Source organism: Elephantulus edwardii, unplaced genomic scaffold, assembly GCF_000299155.1.
Source record: "Elephantulus edwardii isolate Elephantulus edwardi_28Jun2011 unplaced genomic scaffold, EleEdw1.0 scaffold00027, whole genome shotgun sequence".
NCBI classification, from domain to species: domain Eukaryota; kingdom Metazoa; phylum Chordata; class Mammalia; order Macroscelidea; family Macroscelididae; genus Elephantulus; species Elephantulus edwardii.
In genome coordinates, this window is record NW_006399777.1 from 19,276,016 (window position 1) to 19,292,545 (window position 16,530).

Here is a 16,530-nt window from a genome sequence, read left to right on the forward strand (position 1 = left end):
CAATACTCTTCTCCAGCACCACAGCTCAAAGGCATCAATTCTCCTTCTATCCTCCTTGGTCATTGTCCAACTCTCTGATGCATAACAAGTGATTGCAAAGCTTCACTATTACAGTTTTGAAAATTATTTTTATTATAAAAGATAGCTGATAGAGATGTTCAAATGAAAGTGATTTTTTAAAACGTACTTTATTTCTTTATTACAGGAGAGTTGCTTTTATTTACTTTTTTTAAGATTTTCTGCTAGTTTATTTACAAAATTCGAATACATTGTTTTTAAGAAAAAATTCTTTCTGTTTCCTTCACCCTGCCCCCATCAAACTGTATAACCCCATGATTAGTCCCCCCTTCCCCCTGCACATCCACATCCCTCTGCTTCCAGCCTCTCTCACCCGTCCTGGATCCTTATACTCATTCTACAATAATGGTTTTATACAGTATTTGTCCTTCTGGGACTGAGTTAGTTCACGCAGCATAATGCTCTCCAGTCCCTTCTCACACTGATGGGCAAGATGTCGAGATATTAGATATTTCAGTGTTTTCTTGAAACCCAAAGGACCATGTTAATTTTTTATTGTTTTTTAATTACATATTTATGGCTTTCCTATGACCTGTGTTCTCAGTTTGTAGGTCTATCCATCGACATAAAAGTTGAAAATAGAGAACCTTAAAAACCATTTTATGTTATACACTTTTATTTTGTTAATATGAGTCTTATTAGAATATAAATAATTTTTTAAAAATATTCTAGTGGGACTTAGTGTTAATTTGTTTCTCTTTCAGTATTTTTCTCCTAAAACTATGATACAGTTCTGTGATTGAATTTTGTTGTGTTTGATTATGTTTCATAAGGAATTTTGTTACTGAGAATACCTCATCCTCTGCAGTTTTTAATGCCCAGCCTTGAATGAATTATGGGCGTTTGTAATAGTATATACATTGTCGGTTCTCATTGTATGTGTCTGTTCTTTTCCATTAGTGCTTGAGTTTGATTTTATTACTGATTTGAATTCTTAATTCACCTCACAGTGGAATTCCATGTCTGCTAATTTTTGTATTTAGAGAATTTGTTTGGAAGAAAAGAAAGTAAAATTGTGGAGCAGTAGCAGGGAACACTTGAGAACAAATACACGGACCATGATTCTTTCACTAAAGAGACGATTAGCTTGGGACAAAGCAGTGCACACAGCCGCATCATTGAATATGCAATTTATATGTATATTTTTTTAAATGAGAATATCTCTCTGCTCAGACTTCCCACGATGTAGTTGGCTTGGCTGTGCACGATGTAGTTGGCTTGGCTGTGGTGTGTGTTCATATTTTTCCCAAATGAAGCATAACGGGGCGCTTACCGTCAGTTGCATCTTTGAGTAAATGACATTTCGTGCTGCTTGGTTTACTATTTGCGAGCTCCGTGTACCCTCTTTTCTTGTGGGTTCTGTGTTTGCAGGAATGTAAAGAGCTTCACGGTACATTTGTGGGATCGGCTTGTGGTCACCACGGGCCCTACGTTCCAGATGTGCTCTTCTGGTGTGTCATCTTATTTTTCACGACGTTTTTCCTGTCTTCATTCCTCAAGCAATTTAAGACCAAGCGTTATTTCCCTACTAAGGTAATTGGGATGCCTTTTTTTTTTTAAAGTTCTACTTAATATTCATATTTTCATGAAAGGGATGTTTTTTTCTTCCTTTAAATATTAATATATTCCTTAAGGTTAATATTTATTTTTGTTCTCTACTGCTGTTATAGCAGAGATACAAATGGATGGCTGTAACAAGCTAGTTTATTTTCTCACAGTTTGTTGTTAATAGGTGTTGTCAAGTCAAATACGACTCGTAATGACCCTTTGAACAGCGGATGTGAAGCCCGTCCTATCCTGCGTCAGCCTCATCGGTTCTGAACCCCTGAGTCCATTGCTTCATTTGCTGTGTCAATCCATCTCATTGAGGGTGTTCCTCTCTTTTGCTGACCCTCTTCCTTTTCACGCATAATGTCCCTTTCAAAGGAATAACCTCTTCTAGCACCGTATCCTAAGTATGCAAGAAGAACCTTTGTAATCTTTTTGTTGTTGTTGCTGTTGTTTTTGTTGTTGTTAGGTGCCGTTGAGTCAAAGATGACTCATTGTGACCCTATGAACAAAAGACCTGAACACTTGTATAACTTTCATCATTTCTCCACATTCATAGAGTTTTCAGAGACAAGCTATTTTAGAAATGGATACCACTCCTACTTCCAAGCTTGTTTTAATCAGGGAGCTCCACCAAACACCATGTTCCACCATGTGAAACCATTATCACATTTGACACATCAGTGTCACAGTGTTCAGCATCACAGCAACCACGAGTTACCTCTGTACAGCAATACACAGACCAGTGCTATACCACGTAGAAGAATGTTTGAACAAAACCAGTGAAAACCAGGCCTGAGATTAAAATCACCCACTTTGGCATGGTAGTATCACTTTCTGTCCACTAGGCCAACTGAGCTCTCTCTCTCAGGCTGCCCTTTTCTTCACACCTCTACTTTGGACAGTCTGTGTCTTTGTATAACATAGTTTTCCACATCTTTACGCTTTCATTTGACACATTGCATTTTTAAATCCTCCTTGTTTCTGCTCAGATTTTACTGTTATGTGGCAAGGAGGAATCACGCGACCCTGGAAGATGTATAGGAATATCGTTTGGCAGGTGTCCAAGTTCACCACTTACTTGCAAGTTATTCCTTCCACCAAACATTTGAACGTAATCCATAGGAATTCGTTGCCTCTACATCCCCCTTCCTGCATTATTCAATCACATATTTGTCGTTATCTTTTCAAGCTCACCAGAAACGCATGTAATACCCACAGCGTTCAGTTTCTAATAGCAGTACTGTTCCCAGTGCCGAATGTAGTCTCCAAGACGACAGAGATACTCTCTGTGGGTAGCCTCATTTCGTTATGAGCCCTCACTAGAATTGCCTTTGACGTGCATAATTTTACCAACAGTCTCTTCTGTGCAGTCTTCACTTATTACCCACTGTGTCTCTTTCTCATTATCATTGAGTCAGAATGAACTCAAAGCTGACCTTCCAGGGGTTTTGGCAGGGGAGGAGACAGCTCCTCTTTCTCCCACGGAACTGCTAGTGGATTCGAACTGCCAGAGCTGGGCCATCTTTGAGATTAACAGCACAACTCCTTAAAGATTATGCTGTCAGAACCCCCCTTCCAGCCTCTGCTGCTGATCACCCAGTAACAAAACTGCTTCCCTGTTGTAGGTGTTTGTTAGAGGAGCATCTCTGCTTCTTGGTACCAGGTTTTGCCTTAGTTATCTCTTGCTGCAATACCTAAAATACATCAAATGAGTAGCTTCAATAAGCAGAAAATTATTTTCTCACCGTTTAGCAAGAGTAGATGTCCAGTCTCAGGATGTAAGTTCCAGCATTTCTGTATTGACTCTGGAGGAAAGGACCACCTTTGTGTTTTCTAAACTTACGCTCTTGGGTGAACCTTTGTATCATTTGACATCTGTCTTCATCCATGGTCCTCTCTTGTTAACTTGATAATCTTGAAAACGTGATAATCTCTTGAAAGAGATTGACTTAAAATATACCTTGCATTAATCTTGTCTCTCTAACGTCACAGAGACGGTTCCCAAATGAAATTACCACCAGGAGCATAGAAATTAGGATTTACAACTCCTGTTTTGGGGGAGATACAATTATATTGATAACAATGCTTATGGCCAACTATTTATAAGGAATTATTAATATTGAAAGATTTATGATATATGTCTGAGCTCTCAGGAGGAAAAGCATGGTGCTGTGAGATACGGTCAGTTAAGCTGTGAAATGGGTTCCCTTAAGGGGAAAAAATAGATATAAAACCCCATTAATAATGTATAGTGGCTTATTTGTGAAATTGAAAAGATGTATTTTTTTAAAATATCTAGTATTTCTGTGTTTATGTTAAACACAGGGAAAAAATCAGACATAAAAGCCCATTAAAACTTTATAGTGAGAAATGTTATGAAATGGCCTCTCACCTGCGGCGTGCCCAGTACTGATCTCGTCTGCCCCTTACCCCACCAGTCCCCACTGCTTTTGCACCCCTATCCTTCCCATACACATACACCATTTTTATTTTTTGGGGCCATTACCCCACATCCTTTATTGCTGCCAAAACCATATGGGCAGGGGGCAGGACTGGATGGACAGATACCGCCCCCTACCCATACCCCTCCTGTGTGTGGTTCGAAACTTTTTGTTTTTGGGTTTTTTTTTTCTGAATGAAAAAAGATTCTACTAAAAATAAAAAAACAAAACTTTATAGTGGCATAATTACATTTGTGAAACTTGAAGATATCTAGTATTTCTGTTTATATTAACGTGGTTTATCTTTTTTTTTTTTTCATTTTAATTGTGATGTGTGTGTGTGTGTGTGTGTGTGTGTGTGTGTGTGTGTGTACCGTCAAATCAGATCTGACTGGTACAGGAGGAGATTGTCCCTCCTTCCCCGGCAGAGCATCTGGTGGATTCGAACCGTGCACCTCTGGGATTGTAGCTGCAGTTCCTTGCCACTACGCCACCAGAGCTCCCCTTTAATTGTGATTTTTAACAGAAGTTTATAAGAAAGTTGAAAACGTTGCACGTTTTTGTCCCTCTCCTTCACCCCAGCTCACCTTCTTTTTAACATAATCTCTTTACCATCGTCTCTTTAACGTAGGTGCGAGCGACAATCAGTGACTTTGCTGTATTTCTCACAATAGTGATAATGGTTGCCATTGACTACCTGGTAGGAGTTCCATCTCCTAAACTTCACGTTCCTGAAAAATTTGAGGTAAGGGTTAAAACATCGGGCTGTTCGGTGCTTGGGATACCAAGCTCTTCAGAGGCTCTCCTAAGTTTTTCTTTTTTAAAAAAATATGTAGACTGAACAAAGAGCTCTGGTGGCCTCGTGGCAAGAAGCTACACTGTAATCCCAGAGGTGTGTGGTTCAAATCCACCTAGATGCTCTGCTGGAGAAGGAGGGACAATCTCCTCTTGTACCAGTCAGATCCGATTTGGTGGTACACACACACACACACACACACACACAGAGAGAGAGAGAAAAGAATGTAGACTGAACAAAAAAAATGCATACAGTGGAATACTATGCATCACAAAAGAACAGCGAAGTATTGGTAAAATATGACACAGGATGGGACAGTCTCGAGGGCATCACGTTGAGTGAAAGACCTCCATCACAAAAAGATAGATACTATAGAAGACGGCAGCTGTGGAAATGGATAGATAACTGAGGTGGGGCAGGGTGGCGAGAACAGAAATAGGAAGTGTGGACATTGAACACCAAGGACCAGGACAAGGGCGGGATAGATAACCGGGGACTGGAGGACAATACGACTGTGGCGGTTAGCAACTAGGAGCAAGACCTGTGACTGCTCCAAAGGGGAAAGAAAGAGAAGAGATGCAGAAGAAGGAATAGAGATTGCAAGGACAGTAGAACCTAGTTGTCAGACTTGGGGGGGATTTGAGGGGAAAAGCAGGGTGCAAGGAGGACTTGATGAAACGGGATAAAACTATAGACCAATAGGAATTAATTACACAAAACACGGTGTATAGAAATGATTGTGTAAAAGAAAATGTCCACAAATAAAACAGTGTCTGTGAATGATTGTATAAAACACAAAGAAAGGAAAAAAGTTGTAGACTCTCTTGGAAGATTGAAAGGAAATGCTGTATAAATGCTTCTCACATTATATGTATATGGATGGGGGTGGGGAAGAGGACACGGAAACCCATTTAGGTGAAGAGTAAGAAAACGCAGAGCGAATCCATCAGGAAATGTGAATTAAAATAGACGTGATGAAGAGAAGGGCACCATTGCAATAACGTATCCAGTGCACAGTACTGATATTCTTGGGTTACAGTTCAGGGAAAATGAAACTTGTATTCCTTTGTAAAGAAGTCATTTCAGACTTGACATTGTAGCAAGGAACCCCCACCCACGGCTTTTAACCAAAACCAGGAGGGTATCAGTTATGTTCTTCCCAAGATAAATAATACTTACTCTAAACATCTGCTTGAGTTCTTTGCCTTAAATTAAAAATAAACAAAACTGTGGTTCTCTAGAATGCAATCGTGTATAATACAGCATCCAGTGACTACTCCTTCTTCTGAATGACATGGTACCTTTTGAATAGTTCTATATGTACCGTCCACCCCCTTAACCCTTTAACTTACCTCTCTGTTTTCTTTTCTTCCTTCTTTTATCATGTATGATGAAAGGAAAAACTCCTTTTTAACTTGTCACTGCTTGTCAACAAATTGTTTCAGTTTCTTGAAAATCAAAGGCGTTAAAAGGAATCAGAAATAAGGAATGTAATGAAGATAATGCTAGTCTGTAAAGCCTTTCAAAAAATACCATTAATTTTTAAAGCTGCCATCTCCAAAGTATATGGAATAGGTGAAATAGAATCCAATACATATATTTACTGTGTGAACTTTACCATGTCAATAACTACTTCTTGTTGTTGTGTACCGTTGAGCCAGAACTTATCCATAGCTGACCCTTCAGTGAGTGGGTTTTCAGAGGCAGTAGATGACACAGGAGGAGATTGTCCATCTTTCTCCCACGGAGCAACTGGATTAGAACCATGAACTTTTGAGTTGGCAGTAAAATTCCTTACCAGTAAGCTACTGGAACACTCTCAATAACCAGAAATAATATAAAAGGTGGATAATATGAGTCATTGGGTGTATGACCCGTCTTCAGGATCTCTAAAGCAGTTTAATTTTGGGAAGATTGGCTCTATTTCTGCATTAAACATGTAGGAGCATGTTAAAATGACACCCTACTTCACTATCTGTACTTGCACAAAAAAAAACGCAATATTTAATGCCTTTAAAGCAGTAATCCTTTATTTGCTCAGAAATCCATTCCAGCAGGGACTGCTCTTAGCTGGGTGGTAATGTGGTCTGTTGGAATGATGTGCTGTCCAAAGTAATTTGGTCGTTCCATGGGGACAGCATGACTTCATCCTCATGTCACAAACGGAAGCAGACGTTAACACAGAAGTTGCAGGTTCCTTGAGAATGAGTCTCGAAGCACATAGGCTACTGCCCCTCTCTTCTCTGTTAACACGTTCCCCAAGGAAGCTCATGCATAGAACAGCCTCCTGGTTCTAAGAAGATTAGAGCAGAAGCTGTGGAATTTCGTGCGATTGAGGTACAGAAATCACAGTGTCACTCCTGCCTCACCATGTAGGTTCATCCCAGATCCAAGGAGAAGGGAAATAGATGCCATGTCTGGAATGGATGCAGTGGCTGAGCTGCATTGCAAAGAGGGTCATGCTTGTATGGCAGGGAAATCTGCTGTGACGATCTTTGCAAATAATTTCTCGGCTGCAACCCAAGTTGTAATCTGATTCGTCACAATACTTAGTGATGGAAGGGTTTTGTGCAATCAAAGAACGAAACTTTTTCTTAAGCTCTTTGATTTTTTCCCAACAGCCTACTCACCCAGATAGAGGCTGGATCATAAGCCCACTGGGAGAAAATCCGTGGTGGACGTTATTAATAGCTGCTATTCCAGCTCTGTTGTGTACCATCCTCATCTTTATGGATCAGCAAATTACAGCCGTAATCATAAACAGAAAGGAACATAAACTGAAGGTAATTTCCTTTTATTTATAAATTAATTTTAATGAACGTTTACAGAGACTTTGGATTTCCATTCAATCATTGTTGCACTTTTCTCCCTGCCCACCCCTCCCCCCCAGTGTACTCTTCTGTTTGAAAAGTAAAAGGGAAATTCTTTAATTGTTATACAATCCCTCCCCCATTTCTTTTTTACTTCATGTTTTTTTAAGTATTGGTTTACTTACAACTTATATACATTGTTTTTCACACCACATCTTTCCCATTTCCTTTACTCACCCCCCTCCCTCTACCCATCAAACTGTGTGACCCTCTGATTACCCGCTGCCCATCCTCACCCCTCAGCACCCATTCTCCCCCCACCTTGTATCCTTATACACATTTAACTAGTTACCTTTCTAGTTCTACAATAATGCTCTGAGACAGTATTTGTCCTTATGAGATGAGTTAGTTCACTTAGCATCATGCTCTCCAATCCCTCCCAAGTTAGGCAGTGATTTACAAAATCATTGCTCCTGCGTGCTGCATAGTATTCCATTGTGTGAATGAACCACAATTTCTCAAGCCATTCGATTGTGCTTGGACATTTGGGCTGTTTCCACGTTCTTGTGATGGTGAGTAATGCTGCTATGAACATTGCTGTACAGATCTCCTTTTGTGCCTGAGTTCTAATTTTCTCGGGATGTATCCCAAGTAGTGGAATAGGTAGGTTATAGGGAATTTCAACATTCAGCTTTTCAAAGAAGGTAACTTCTTTTTAAAAACAGCCTCTGTCATTGTGACTTCTTGATGGATTTGAGGTGTTTTCTTGATGACTAGAGTGTTGACTTACGTGAGATGAGAAGCACTTGTTGTTGCCTCTGTTAATTCTGTAGAATTTGAACCTGGAGACTTTTAAGGTTGACCTGTAAACGCTCGTGTCCATTTCCCTTGCAGAAGGGAGCTGGCTACCACCTTGATTTGCTCATGGTTGGCGTCATGCTGGGAGTCTGCTCGGTCATGGGCCTCCCCTGGTTTGTGGCTGCAACCGTGTTATCCATAAGTCACGTCAACAGCTTGAAAGTTGAATCTGAATGTTCTGCTCCCGGAGAACAGCCCAAGTTTCTGGGAATCCGCGAACAACGAGTTACAGGCCTTGTGATTTTTGTTCTCATGGGCCTCTCCGTGTTCATGACATCAGTCCTAAAGGTAACGTCCCTTAATCAAACTGTTTTGTTTTAAAAAGAATTTATCATAAAGTCTGTATACTTTGTTGTATGAACCATTACAATCACCAAAATATCTAAAACTAGGTTTATTTTCCACGATTCACTTGGGGAATTTTTTTTTAGTAAAGTGATTATTTTGAAATTATTTTAAAACAACCTCAGAGAGTGGTATGAATGACTGTATATAGTTTTCAGGAGGAATCAATATTTATGGTCTTTAAGAAAATAAACCCAGAAGATTTTATAGGTATAGTAGAAAAAGTAATATTGAAAGGTGGGTGAGTCACATTTGAAAACAGAAAAACGATAACTGCTATTTAAATTAATATAGTCTCCTGATATACTAAGTGAATTAAAAAAAACAGTAAGCCTACATTAGGGAAACAGCAAGCACAACTAATGCTATCAATAAATGATATAAGAAATATACTCTGTTAAGAGTATTAATTAGGATTAGCTTTAGTCACATCTGAATTTTCAGTAAACTGTTCTAAAAAGTTTACTGATTTAGAAAAAGAACTATAACAAAGTAGCTTAGGTATTTAGAATGGAATTTATAAACATTGAGAATCTTTGACCTCCTTTTATGACTTTTTTTACAAATTATCTGTTGGGTACTAACTCTGTTGCTAAGCCCTGGTACAAGAAGACATAAATACATTATTATCTCCTCTGGAGGACTGGACTTTCTAGTAGAATTAAATGAACAGTGTCAACAGAGTGTAATTAAGTGCTGTGTTCAAAGTATCTGGAGACCAAACAAAAGGGACTCTTTTTGTGGCTATTTATTGGATGTGGCTTCTGTAGATGAAACCTGTCCTTTAAAGTTATTAAATAGTTTTAATTTAGCATTTAGTGCATATAGCAGAAAATTGTAAATAGAATATGAAGGAAGATCTAAAATGAAAAGTTGCCCTCACTTGTAGTCTAGTTCTCTGAGATAAGACTCTTTTTAATGACTTTCTTTACCCTGGTCGTTGGCTACTGTGTTAGCTTAAAATACAGGTTTGCTTTTCTGTTTTAACTAAAAAACAAACAAAACAGAAAACAAACCAAAAACAACCAAACAAACCGCTTATTCTTTTTAAAGCGGAGTTTTTTAACTAAGGCAGGGGTTCTCAGAGTGTACTCCATTCGTCCCTGAGGACCCTGGACAGTCCTGTCAGGAACGTGCCAGAACCTTTCCTGCCCAAACAGCATGCTGGCTGGGCCAGGCCCCCTGGCCTCCTGTGCTTCATCCAAAACAACAGATCAGGAGCGGAAGGGGATTTGAGAATCCAGTTCTTGGAGATTCCCCATTTGAAGAAACGTATCAAAATGTAAAAACAGTACTATTTTTCTCACAAATTTTCTTTATGTTTTACTTTTCCTAACAGAAGTGTTACGTATGTTAACTTGTGATACAGGTTATTTTTACTGAGTTGATAACCTGAAGAGGGTAATGTTCTTCTCTTGATTTTTATGGGTGTCTGTGTGTGTGTATGTATAACCAAATCTACTGTTGCTGAATCAATTCTGGTCCAAATCAATATGTATTTATAAGCGTGTAAATATATTTCTGAATATGTAAGTAGATATGCATGTGTATATGTTTGTAGAGAATTCTGGTGCACAGTTGCTAAGGGCTTAGTACTAAGGAAAAAGGTTAGCAGTTGGAAATCACTACTTGCTCTAGTAGAGTCTTCATCTGCAAAGAGACAGCTTCAGAAATCCTCTGAGACAAGTCAGCTCTGATCTGTAGCTCTGCTGGGAAGAAGAAAAAAATAAACTTATATATTTGTATGTAATATATTTGTTATATTTTTCTTATGTACTGTAAAGTCAGAGCTGGTCCTCCAGCAGGTTTTCAGAGGCTGTTAATCGCCCAGGAGGAGATTGTCCATCTTTCTTCCTAAGAGAAGCTGGTGGCCTTGAACTGCCTGCCTTTGGGATTGCAGTGCAGCTGTATATATTTCTGTACACACACACTTAAAAGTTTGTGAAGGGGCTTTCAGAACGTTTTGAGAATGTAAGGAGGCTGATCCTAAGCTAAACAGTTCAAGATCCTCTGACTTCATGGAGAGTTTATGATATTTAATTAACTTCCATTGTTCCCCCAAAAGTCTTAAGAGTCACCTATTGTTTTAGCTTTATTAGTTGTCAAGGTTACTAACATTTATGCCCTGCCTATAATTACAATTAGGCGTTTCAAACTTTTTTCTCAAATTAAATTGTTTAAAAAAAATACAAAGCCTATAAGAATATTTGGAAGCAGGAGCGGCATCCACTTCCGAAATGCCTTGCCTATGGAAACTCTATGAACAGTGCTCAGGTCTTCCGTTCTTAGGGTCGCTATGAGTCATCTACGACTCGACAGCACCTAACTAACAACAATACCACCATAGGAATATATCAGTACTATTCTGATAACGTAAATATTCTGTGGTGACTTAGCAGTATGATTTCTCCAAAAGGAGGCAGAAATGGACCTTATTTCTCTGTGCTCATACCACTTGAAGAATAGCAGTCCAGTCAAGGCTCAGGACCCAACAAGTTTCCTTTGTTTATGTCCCTTCTTAAAAATTGGGGTGTTCCAGTCACCAGGGGGTTAAGCTGCTACCCCAAAGGTGGCAATTCTCTAACAGTTCGAATCCTCCAGCGACTCCATGAGGAGAAGGTGGGTGGCCTCTTCCCGTGTGGTTTGCAGCCTCTGGAAACCCACAGGAGGGTCAGCTGGGAGTCGCTTCTGACTTCACAGCAATGACTTGTTTTCTTTTTCTTTTTTTTTCCTTTTAGCAAATTCTAATTCTGATCTTTTTGATTTACAGTTTATTCCCATGCCTGTTCTTTATGGTGTTTTCCTTTATATGGGCGTGTCTTCATTAAAAGGAATCCAGGCAAGTACTGTTTAATCATTTTAGTGAAATGTTTGACTATTTTAGATTTGCAAAGGCTGCTTTTATGATAGGAAAGATCTATTCAAGACCTTTGGATACATCAGGAGCAGGTCAGTTTTCTAACTGGTGATTTCAGATTCAAAATGGACAGGAGATGGCCATTTTTGGTAGCATGGAATTATGAACTGATAGTCATTTTCTGCTTTTAATTGAAGCCAATGAAAACCTGATAAGAGGGAAGAGGATCAGGGCCGAAAAAGTACTATTTCTATACTGTAGAACAGCAGTCTCAGTGCTTTGAAATAAAAAACAAAAACAAAAAAACACAAACAAAACCCCCCAAATAATAGTTTTTTCATTAGCATAGTATTATTGCCATTGCTACAATACGTAGAGTTTGTAAAGCCTAGCACATAAATTGGATTTTTATATCCTCAAAACAGCCTCAGGAAACAGCATGGCAGAAGTTATCTTCATTTTGTGAAGTAGGAGGTAGAGTTTTGGGAGCTTAGTGTTAAAAGAGACTGTGAAACCCAAGGGAGGCAGTTCAAATCCACCCCCAGCTCCATGGGAGGATGCAGTCTCCTCCTGTGCAGTTTATAGCCCCCCAGAACCCAGTAGAGGGTCAGCTCTGAGTCACTTCTGATTGAGTCGCACCAAACAATAACAACAGGAGATGGAGAAATAGACCTAGTGAAGCTGATTTGTTTAACTAAGCAATGAAGCCAGAGATAGAACCCAATGAGTTCGCTCCTGGGTGTGGTCTTATTTACAGTACTTCTGGAATACAACCACATATAGCCCAGTAAGATTAGCACTTCTCCAGTTTTAGTGTGAAGTGTTTAGATCATACAGCCTACTTACCATATTTTTATAAGGGAACACTTCCTGTTATGAAAAGCCTGTTGTCTGACGTGGTCAGCTAATGAGTGGCTGGTAAGACTTCTTAGCGGCAGTGCTACTGGTGAGGCAGAATTTCACTTGATTTTTACGTTTTTATGAGGTAAGTGGACCTGGTGTTACTCTCAGTTTAGAAATGTAGAATTGAAAACTAAAATTGTAATTAAAATTAAAACTAAACAAGCAAAAAGTACATATTTTAGTCATAGTTTTACTGTCAGTGAACAAAGAACTGTTATCCTTCTAGAATTTGGGATATTTGACTTAGAAAAAAAAAGTCGAGAAGTTGTTCAAAATTTTGTATTTTTTTTATTGTTGTTACGTGCTGTCGAGTCGTCTGTAACTCATAGCGACCCTATGTACAACAGCTCTAAACACTGCCCTATCCTGTGCCAATCGCATTGTCTCTGACACACCCACCCTTATTACCCCAGTCACTGAATCAATCCCTATCATTGAGGGTCTTCCCCTCCTGCATTGTCCCTCCACCCTCCCAAGCATGATGTCCCTCTCCAAGGACTGGTCCCTCCTTGCAACATGTCCAAAGTATGTTTGAGTCTGATATAGAGTAATCTGATTATTAGAATACCCAAGGTTAATACATTATTGTTTCAATTTTATTTTGCACTAATTGGCTTAATTTTGATTGATTTAATTAGATTTTCCTTCCTTGTGTCCATACATTTTTCTGTGCTGAAATAGTCTCCTGTACGATGAAAACATATCAAGGAAATAATAGTTTAAGAACACAAAATTGTAAGGTGGCATATGATTGTTGTTGCTATTATGTGCCGTGGAATCACCTGCACCTCATAGTGACCCTATGTAGAGCAGCCCTAAACCCTGCTCTTTCCTGGGCTAACCTTACTGTCTCTGACACACCTGCCCCCATTACCCCAGTCACAGAATCAATCCATCTCATAGAGGGCCTTCCTCTCCTGTGCCTTCCCTCCACCCTCCCAAGCATGATGTCCCTCTCCAAGGACTGGCCCCTCCTTGCAACATGCGTATGCATATGATGGTGGTGTTTGTGTGCCGTCGAGTCTCCTGTGGCCCTTAGTGACCCTGTGTACAGCAGCTCGGAACCCTGCCCTACTTTCCCTAAACAGCAAAGAGAGTATATGCATTGAATACTCTTTTCTTGCTCTCCTCTCCTGTGTGCAGTTTTTTGACCGCATTAAGTTGTTCGGCATGCCTGCTAAACATCAGCCCGACCTGATCTATCTGCGCTACGTACCTCTCTGGAAGGTCCACATTTTCACAGTCATTCAGCTCACCTGTCTGGTTCTACTCTGGGTGATTAAAGCCTCGTCCGCGGCCGTCGTTTTTCCCATGATGGTGAGTGGTTGTGTTTGTTCCCTGAGATGTTATTAAGCGATGTTACTTTGTGTGTTTTGAGATTCATTTTAAAAATTGACTTCGAAATCAGATTTAAGCCATTTTTAAGCACCTGAGAAACTTAGCAAACTTAGCAACTTGAAACCACTTCTCGAGCAATAAGCCAGAAGTTTTCCCACCTGAAATTTCTACATGTTTTTTAGAGTCCTTGATTTCAGCAAATCTCTTCTGCATTTTTAAACCGCTCAGGGTGTGGGAAGCCAAGGGAACAAATATGGTAGTCAAATGTAAGTAGCAAGCAATGTGAACAGTGTGATTCTTTGGACGGTGCTCGGCGTAAGAAAAGTTAAGCCTGTGCATGATTTAACGAGACAATCTGTGTATATGATTAGTTATGTAGTCATTGAATATTGCATATCACAAATAGAGAAGATTCATTCTTTTCTAAACTCTATGTAGGTGCCACAGAGGAACATAAAAATCAATGCCTGTTATTCAGGTCATAATCACAAATAAATGAAGAATTCACTCATGTAATTTTTAAGTATTTAGGAATTAAACACTGGTCTAAATAACTTCTTAATGGAAAACCGCTTTAAAAACTATTGGAAAGGCTGCTGTTGGTATATGCATCAAGTTGCTTGGGACTCATAGTGGCCCTCTATGTACAACAGCTCTGAACCCTGCTCTGTCCTGTGCCAACTTTATTGTCTCTGACACACCTATCCCCATTACCAAGTCACTGAGTCAGTCCATCTCGTCCAGGGTCTTCCTCTTTTGGGCTGTACCTCCACCTTCCCAAGTATGATTGGTCCATCCTTGCAACATGCCCATAGTATGTCAGACGAAGCTTCAGGATCCTTGCCTTCAAGGAGCAGCCCGATCTCATCCTCTCTAGAAAGAACCTGTCTGTTCTCCTAGCAGCCCAGGGAATATTTAGTACTCTCCAGCACCACAGCTCAAAGGCATCAATTCTCCTGTCATCTAGAGAAAGAAAAATTTGCAATAAAGTCTAGGACTTGCAACTGAATTTATATCCATGGAAAAGCTACAACTTCTAGGTTTTTATTTATGATTTTAAATTAAAAGCAACTGTAAGGTTTACATGTCCAGAGTAGTGATTAATTAACTCATCCTAAGCCTGAGTAGAGGAGAAAAGGAGAGAAAAAGATACAGAAGCATTAAGACCTGGGCTTAACTCACTGCGGGTCAAGTGAGTTCCTACTCTGAGGGACCCACCACTGCCTTTCCTGGGCTGTCAGCTGCAGTGGAGGAGAATGTCTGCCTTTATGCCATGGAGCTGGTAGTGGATTTGAACAGCCAGAGAGGTTCCAGCTTTGAGTTAACAGTGCATCTCCTGGTGGAGACGCCAACAGAACTCCCCAAGTCAGACAAGAGTTCCTGTGTGCAGTGACACAGGCCAGAGCTGGGACTGCTTGAGACAGAGATGATTTTCCACGACTTGCGTATTCTTCACCTTTGCAGTCTTATCACTTTCCTATCACTTCTTATTTTATAAAACACCTCAGAATCATTGCTGTAGAATCCAGCACATAGTGACCCGCCATCAGTTTCAATGGTGGCACATCTTCATGAAAAGAGACTCTTCCTCTCTCTCGCATCTCGTGTCTAGTGGATTCAAACTCCCAGCCTCACAGTTTACAGCCTGACCTGTTACCCACTGTGCTACCAGGACTCATCACTGTTGTAATCAAAAACATTTATGCTTTCCTCTTGGAAAGAGTCCTGTCTGATACAGGTTCTGACTTCTGCAGTTTTTACCGTGCTTTTGAATATTTAGCATTCCTTCATGTAAAATCTGTGTGTGTACTTTCACATACTGGGCAAGGGAAAAGACTCTGCATTCTCATTTTCAGGAAGCTTGAAGTTTATAATTACTTCTTTGTCTCTATTCCTTCTCACCTTGAACACATTGTAATGACTAGCAAGGGAATTTTTTTTCTTTACACATGGAACATGTCAGAAGTCACTGAGTCGAGTAAGATTCATAGTGACCCTCTGAATAACAAAACAGAATATAATGTATGTAATGTCAAAATTGTCAAAGCAGTTAATTTTTATTTAATCTGTGATGACATTTGTAAGGCTTTCCTTGCTTTATAATTATTTACAAAATCTATTTGGAACGTCGAGGACTTTACTTCATAGGGTTGCTATGAGTCACCTGCGATTCGACAGCACTTAACAACAACAACAACATCATTTGGGTTCTTTTTAAGGAAAAAGTTAATAATACTCATTTCCTTTTTTTCCTCCTCTTTTTTAACTTTTCTTAGAGAAGAAAGCTCAAGAAGCTAAGTAGGTGACCTAGTAAATTTGACTTAACTCTATGTGAAAAAGTGTGTCTGTGTACCGTCAAATCAAATCAGACTGGTACAGGAGGAGATTGTCCCTCCTTTTCCGGCAGAGCATCTGGTGGATTCGAACCATGCACCTCTGGGATTGCAGTGCAGCTTCTTGCCACTAACTCTGAAGATTGCACTGGAGCGTAGAGAAGCCAAAGCACAAGGAAGAATTCAAGATACTAAAGAGCTGAACAGAAGATTCCAAAAG

At 39.7% G+C, this 16,530-nt stretch overlaps 1 protein-coding gene across 1 annotated transcript in view; it reads left to right on the forward strand.

The window, feature by feature from the left end:
- SLC4A7 (solute carrier family 4, sodium bicarbonate cotransporter, member 7) overlaps positions 1-16,530 on the forward strand; it is an 86,948-nt gene that overhangs the window by 58,293 nt on the left and 12,125 nt on the right. The window contains 6 exon segments of the mRNA XM_006903795.1: positions 1,450-1,611; positions 4,702-4,815; positions 7,488-7,649; positions 8,571-8,822; positions 11,650-11,718; positions 13,783-13,956. Of these exon segments, the coding sequence (XP_006903857.1) occupies positions 1,450-1,611; positions 4,702-4,815; positions 7,488-7,649; positions 8,571-8,822; positions 11,650-11,718; positions 13,783-13,956 (933 nt within the window).